The sequence below is a fragment of the Carya illinoinensis genome, chromosome 12, assembly GCF_018687715.1.
Source record: "Carya illinoinensis cultivar Pawnee chromosome 12, C.illinoinensisPawnee_v1, whole genome shotgun sequence".
Lineage (NCBI taxonomy): Eukaryota > Viridiplantae > Streptophyta > Magnoliopsida > Fagales > Juglandaceae > Carya > Carya illinoinensis.
Window position 1 is genome coordinate 16037015 of NC_056763.1, and position 7827 is coordinate 16044841.

Genomic DNA, 7827 nt, shown 5'->3' on the forward strand with positions numbered 1-7827 from the left:
CAGTGATTGGAGGAAGTCAGGAGAGGCTTTTGAATGCCAAGAATGCCTGGCACAACCCGGCTCTAAGACACTGGCCTTAGGACGGCTTTGCTCGCCAAAACTCATAGGTTCAACAGACTTCCTGCAACAATTAGGGAGCAAATACGCTAAGGAAGACGAGAAAATAGAGAGAAGTAAGGGAAAAGCGAATGACAAATAGGAGGAGAGACGAGAGTGAGATAGGATTTATATGGGAGGTGTGACAGTTGGAACTCTCAATATACCAGCAAATATGAAAGGTAAAAACAGCTCAAGTCCCATAGCTTGACATCCATCATTTCGGAAAAGATAGGATGACTGCCATCAGATACTAGGATCAAATCCTTGAGAACTACGTCGAAAGGAATGGGGGAGAATAATGGCCTGACACACAGAATGATCAAGAGATGGTGGCTTTATCTTACCCTAGCCATCAGGATGCAAAATAGAAAAAGAAAAAGCAGAAAGAATTCCCATCGGCCTAGTCCGATGTGAATTAGCAGGGTAATTGTTGGGGAGATTTTTCCCCAGGGTCTTAGGCCCAAGGATATAGGCCTAGACTTGGTGTTAGGGGATTTTTCCAAACCCTAAAGGGCCCAGGAAGCCTAGTCTAGTACTAAAAGGCCTACTACCGCTGAGCCACTATGCAACCTGGCCAAAGGCTCTTGGCTCATATGAGTTGGGAACTAGGACCCGAGTGGAAGGACGGGTCGCTACTCTTGGAACATGGGAGGCTACCTCGACCAAGGAGGTAAGGGAACATGCCATCTCGATAGGATTGAATTCTAAGGCAACACTAGATAATCACGCAGCATTAAATGTGCTCACCAGAGGATCACGCCGTATTAATTATCTCACTCAGAGGGCCATGCCGCATTAAATGAGGCCTGGCGAAAGGGACTCTTGGAGGACTCCCCTCTATATAGTTGCAGGGCATGGTCGTCTAGCCCCCGAGGTAGGGTATAAAAGGAAGTCTTAGGTATAGGATGAAGGGATCCTATCTAGGACTGCAAAAGAACTCTTTAGCTTAAAATCCTACTTTCCTTCATTATCTAGAAATTATTACTGACTTAGGCATAAAAGACTTCCTCAACCGCCTTAGGACCACCTCCTACCAACGTCTTCTCTATGTTTATAGGGCATCTAGATCGAAGACACGGACTGCTAAGAGCCAGGTCCATAGGTCTATGAAATATGACGTCAACAAAACTCATGATGGAAGTGTGAAATGCCAAACAAAGGCCTAGACCAACTTGATTGCTTTGCTCTTTTAACCAAAATTGGCAAAGCTTGAAGCTCCCATCGTCACCGTGTTATTTGTTAGTTTTCATCTGCATGAAGTCATATCTTTATCAGCCTTTCCTTTTATTTTTCTTTCTATTTCATTTTTTGAGCTTCAGAATTGTAACTTCCTGTGTCGTGATGCAATCATTGGCTTTCATTGTGCGGGGTTTATGCCAACTCCTCTTTTTACCAATGGATGGACCTTTTTTTGCCTTGCCTCATACTCATTCCCCTGAATGAATGCCTTTCGTCCATTGACACGTTTATCATGACTATTTTTTGGTTCAATATATATCATAATGTTAGGTTGTTTGTTATTTCCAAATCATACCTGAGCCTTTTGTTCACAGTTTCTTGTTGGATATGCTGAGGAGATATTGGTCCCTCCAACTATTACTTTTTCTTGAATTTTGTTCTTTATCAAAGTTTGACCACTAAGAGGACGAGAAATAGATGACATGGCACAATTTGGAATATTGACTCTTAATGGAGGGTGCTTGTAATGCCCCGGCCTCGAAGAGGTTGGATAGTTACTTCCTATCAATTAAACTCATATTTCAACAATATAATTACAGACTCCAAATTTTCAATATCATATAGAAATTGTGATTCAAATTAATTTCCTCGATATAATTAGTTTCCCAAAATGCTAAGTCATCGGAACACAATGAAATTTCTTAATAAATTTCGTCAATACACATATAGAAACTTTCTAAGCTTAAACCACCATTCTTAAATCATCTCACCCAATACTTCAAAATCTATTCCTCAGTTGAAAATATCCAAAATCATCTGAAAATATTATGGAGATAATGAGTGAGTTATCAACAACTCAGTAAGTAGAGCACATATACCAGTGTGTACAACATGAGCCTTTTCATAAAGTTTCATATGCTGGAAACAAAAACATTTCATTTCATATGTAAATCTCAAAATATATTATCAGGAAAGAAAAACAGAACGATATTTCAATCTTTTTATATTTGGAATAAAACTACTGTTTATATTAAAAAATACTTTGGCATAACATAATTGAACATTCCCATCTTATCATATCATATTGTATCAAATACCATGTTTAACCCCCGTGGTAGGGTTGTACTATCCCCGGTGGCCAAACCAGGCAGTATCATATTGTGAAACTTTCTCTTTTTCAATCTCGGAGTCCTGAGTGTGCACACAGGAAAGAACACATAAAAGACCACTTCATTTTCAAAGTGGTTGCACTCATATCATATCATGTTGGTACCAAACATATCACATGAACCAGTATCATCATATCTTAACCATATTCAGAATTAGAATAATAATAGATAAGTATGCTAAAAGTTTTTCATATTCATATCATAGTAAACCACGTGCTGAACACATTCATATCATTTTCTAATGATCAATAACATATCCAAAACATTTCATATAACATGTATAAAAATCTCAATTTTCATATTTGCTCTTTTGCACATTTCATAAACACGTCAAATATTGCTCATGTCTGTACTATTCATGTCAAAAATCATTTTTCTCTTTCATATAGATTTTTCATGAGTGAATGCAAAACACATATATTGAGGTTGTTTTCATGTTTTCTTTTAAAAAAATAATAATGTCCATTTCACAAACCAACCTCAAGTCATTTCTTTCTTTTTATGCAAATCTAGCATAGGAATCCGCTTACTTGTACTTCTTAGCCTCTCTGAATTTCCTTACAACAGGGCCAAATGAACATCAATCATCACCTATAGAAAGTTCATGTAACTTGAATAAATCTCCAATTGAACAAATACCTCATATTTACAACTAAAATACCTATTTTAATACCTCAAAACCTAACATTCTCATAATTTCTAACATATAATCAATTTCCAAATCCATCAATATCCACTTAATTGAATCCATACAGTAAAACATAATCGAATAACTATTATGTTTAACACAAAAATCAATGAATACTGATATTTTAAAATATTTTAAATACTAATAACATATTATAAAATTAGAAGAATACTTTGGCCAATTTAAATTCCAATAAAAATAAGTTGTGAAAACATTCTCTCTTAAAAATAAGTTTACTATCTTATAATTAACATAATTATTCAACTTTACAAGAAATCTAACAATACACATATCATTTAAATATTCTTAACATAATCATTTATTTCATAAATGTAATATTAAAAGTATAATAATATCAAAATCTATTAAAATAAACAACACCATTTCATTTAATCAGATTTAAAGCATTTAAAAAAAGAATTTACAGTTAACATTTACTCTTGAAATTTAAATAGTAGAAATCTATACTTAATAACATAATTTAAATCCTTTAAATATTTTTAGTAAAACGAATAAGATTTCTGAACTATTGTGAATTAAAACCCGATCCACTTAATGATAATATTAATATTAAGTACTCCAAACCACTTAAATATTATAACAGTGAAACTAAAATATTACCATGCCGAAAATGATATACGGCCCAAGACCAAAAACTCATGGGCTGCACTTTCACATTTTACTCCAACGTGGGAGGTCAAAATTGGCTTAATCTAAGGAAAATAAACAGTACACAATTTGCGCTTTGTTATATACAGTCGGAAAATACAGTCGGTATGTAGTCGGTTGTACAGAATGAATAAAAAAAATTATAAAAAAATTATTTTATATTTAGGAGGACCTACGTGAATAAAAAAAAGTTATAAAAATAATTTTTTTTTTTCATGTAAATCCCGTATTAATTCACTTTTTTCTCCACGACTGCATACCGATTGCATTTTCCGATTGTAAAAAGTATTTCATTTGCATAAAAACAACCATACTTCGGTTATCACTTTCAATAAAAAAGGTATAAGAACAAAATTAACTTCTCTCGAAAAAGATAGGTTAATAGAGATATAAAAGTGCACTACATTTTAGCAACAAAACGTGAAGGGCAACAACTGGTTTGTGCGGCGGCTGAAGCTTACCCAGAAGAAGAAAAAAAATTGAAAACTAAAACCCGTGGAAGGGGAGCGACAGAGTTGGGTGGCACGGCAGAACAACGAGAAACTGAGAGGACGAGGTGGTGCAGCTACAGTTCCAGGCAGACACAAGGTGAGCGACGGCGGCCTTTATGTGCGTGGTGGTGGAGCTGAGAGAGAGAAGAAGACAGGGAGAGATGAAATAGAGAGAACACAGTGAGCGGAAGAGAAATGGAGAAGAGGCTGTGTGCTTACCGAGAGGAAAAACAATGGGTAAAGCGCAGTGCTGGGCAGCACCTTCCGTGCAAATGGAACGACGTCAAGGTGATGTCGACAAGGTTAAGCTTCCGACGCGCAAGGGGCTGAAAGCACAACAGGTGCTCTGTTTTCTTGCATAAAAACAGAGGTTGTTGGCTCTGCTTTGGGCTGCTAATGCTCGGTTAGTGGTGAGGCTAGAGGTGCAGGGGCAGCACGGTGGAGGATCATGGATTGTAGGCTGGCATCTTCCGTCGTGCAGGAGAGAACTCGGAAAGTTGGTTTCCCTTCGGAGTTGTTGTGCTGCGAGATGGGGGCGGCGTTGTCGTTATGGCAGGGGACAAGGTGGTGGCAATTTCCTCAAGGGGCTGGGCAGTGCGGGGTACAAGTTTTCCACCATGGTGCATGGCTGTGACGTGAAGGGGTAGGGAGCGTGGCTTTGTGCATGGTTTGGTTTAGGGTGGTGAAGCAGGTTCTTATAGATCATGAAGACTAACTAGTGGTTGCAGTGAATGGGAGAAACTCAGAGAGAGAGAGAGAAGATCGAGAGCAAGAGAGATATGGATAGAGAAAATGATCTAAGTGATGGACGGGGAATGAAATAAAGGAGAGAACTAAAAAACGGAAAGGAAGTTGAAACTTCAAACTGCCAAGACATGGAGATAAAGGAGATGGGTGGGAGAATCTTCGGAAGTGCAGAAACTGAATTTGAAAAACCGTTGGAAAGATAAAAATGTGTGTGGCCAGAATGATGAAACTCACCTCAAACAACGTCGTGGGGGTAGGGAAGGTTACTCAGTGTTGTGGTTGCGTGAAAGCAGGGGAAACAGAGTGAAGAAAAGAAAAGAATACAAAGGGCCAGGATGTTACAGTGCTAATTTGATTGCAGGGTGCGATACATTAGTTTGAGTATGTAGCTTAGGGTGCCAAGTGAAAACACGTGAGTTGGAGGACTGAAAATGAATTTTCCCTAAAACTTTAGTTGAATTATATATATGCTGTATGGTTCTCTAACCAATTAATCTTGATTTTCAGCTTGGTTATTGACAGTTGTCATATATAGACAGTTGCCATATTTTCCAGATTCTCTATCTCCAGAAAACCAGTCACCTTAATCATAGGAATATGTCTAATTTGTATAAATTAGTCTACTTACCTTTCATACATGTTTCCATACTTATTCTCGTTTACAATTATATATTTGTAAAGTGATACACAAATTAATGATAATAGAGTTTTGCATAAAATAATTCTCCCTCTTAGTTTTTAACATTGGTGCACATCCATTTGATGCTTTTGGAATTATATTTGGATCACAAGCAACAAGGGAATATGCTCAAACCTCACAGCCTAAATGGTTGCACATGCAGGTTGGTGGTCGTTTTGAAAGAGCAATTTAGTATCGTGGGCATAAGCGGATCAGGAGCAGGATTAGTGCTTCAGTTCGTCATCCATAATCAAAGGCCAGCTTTGCCTAAGTTTCTCATCATCTGGTGTTGAAATGAGTTTCCTGTCTGTTTGAACTAAGATGATATCATTATGTAGAAAATGCATTGGTCTTCTCATGTATCATTAACTGGATAAACTTTAGACAATTACCTTATTATGTAGAAAAAATCTCCTAGGTTAACATTATAAGTTGTTTAGGCATGCACTAAGCAAAGAACTGAACTTTCTGGAATTATAAATTCTTATTGTTACGGTATTTCACTAATTGATACGAATTGGTGTTGAACCGTGTAGTGTGAGGATTGTGCTTTCTGGATTCTCCTTCATTTCTAATTCATTGTTTAATATGTTCGCTAACCGATCCAGATTATTACTTTTTAGTGTTGTGAACAAATTCAAATGAAGAAAGATTTTGGAGTTCCTTGAACAGAAAACAAATGGAGACCTTTTTAAGAGTGGATTTTTGTTTACAGTTACTGCATAAGAGTAGTACCCCAGAGAGAACTGTGCCATCCTACTGTAAAGCCTTTATTTCCTTATTTAATCATAACCAACCATGGCTATAAAGATAAACAAACTGAATAACAACACGAGCATTACAAGAGCTGAACATCAAATCAACACAATGAATAAAAACACAAAGAATAACAACAAAAGAATAGGAGTAGGGCAACCCCAAATCAAAAACATTACTACAACACAATTTTCAGATAAATGGGAGATTTTCTGGAGTGGATTGTCTTAGCTCAAGAACTAAACTTCGACTTTATAGATTCGACAACCTTTTCTTCTACTTGGAAGGCCCTAGTTAGGACATCATCTGGAATCGAGGGTGTTGAAGCAAAGAGAGTAAAGGGAAGGACCACAGCCCCTGGTAACTGACTGTTGAACGCAGCGATGACAAGGGCCTTCCCTACTCCAACATTCTTTTGGAAGTGTACAAGTCCTCTAGGAATGACAAACATCTGCCCAGCAGTCAAGACTTTAGAGTGATACACATTCCCAGTTGTCACAAACCCCACAAGCAGCTTCCCTTCGATGACCACACCGCTCTCGGTTGCACGAGGGTGAGAGTGGGGCGGATTAACTCCTCCCGGAGCAAAGTCCACTCTGTTCATTGAAATCCCGAGCGTGTTGAGTGCAGGAAAAGTAAGGACATTACCTCCAGTGACGTTTGAGCCAAAGATGTTTGATGTGTCACCTACTTTGCTCAAACCGTCAAAAAAGAAATCATCTGAAGTTACTTCTGAGGCAGGTTTGCAAGGGAAGCCATTAACTGATATAGAGCTGGCACTTTGATCCGCCACACAGAAATCCTGTAATGGATCGGGGTCGGCTGAGAAGGAAAGCAAGGGGAGAAGCAACAACACGACGAGGTATGACAGCATGTGGACGTGCGAACTTGATGCAATCTTCATGGCTGCAATCGGCTTTTGGTTTTTCCTTTTTAGAACTAATCGTTTTTTTTCCCCTTTTTGAAGATGAGATACTGGGATACTCCATAGGTTGGGAATAATGGTCCTATATATAGAACTTTTCCTCTCCTGAAAACCCCTCAAGTTTTAAATCTTTATCATTTTAATTTATCCGAGGCAAACATCATATCGACCAAGTCAAATGATGCAGGAAATGATGACCTCTTCCTGCTGTTGCAGACTTTTATTGACTCCTTCAACATTGTGAAACTGAAATATTTAGTCATGGAAAGACCAATTACTAGATTTCCAGATAGCCCCGGATGGGCCTCTTTTCAACGACAAAGTAGCTGAGGAAGCGCTTCCTAAGAAGTTTTCACACTGTTATCTGCTTTGATATAAATAATAAAACCACCAAAATGACAATAATCAACTTAGTCTTTCTTCCA

At 37.8% G+C, this 7827-nt stretch overlaps 1 protein-coding gene across 1 annotated transcript; it reads right to left on the reverse strand.

The window, feature by feature from the left end:
• Nucleotides 1-6459: 6459 nt before the first annotated feature.
• Nucleotides 6460-7468, reverse strand: LOC122290232 (germin-like protein subfamily T member 1). The gene has a single exon (XM_043097827.1). It carries the CDS (start codon nucleotides 7379-7381, stop codon nucleotides 6710-6712), a length of 672 nt encoding a protein of 223 aa, XP_042953761.1. The 5' UTR covers nucleotides 7382-7468; the 3' UTR covers nucleotides 6460-6709.
• Between the last annotated feature and the right edge of the window lie 359 nt (nucleotides 7469-7827).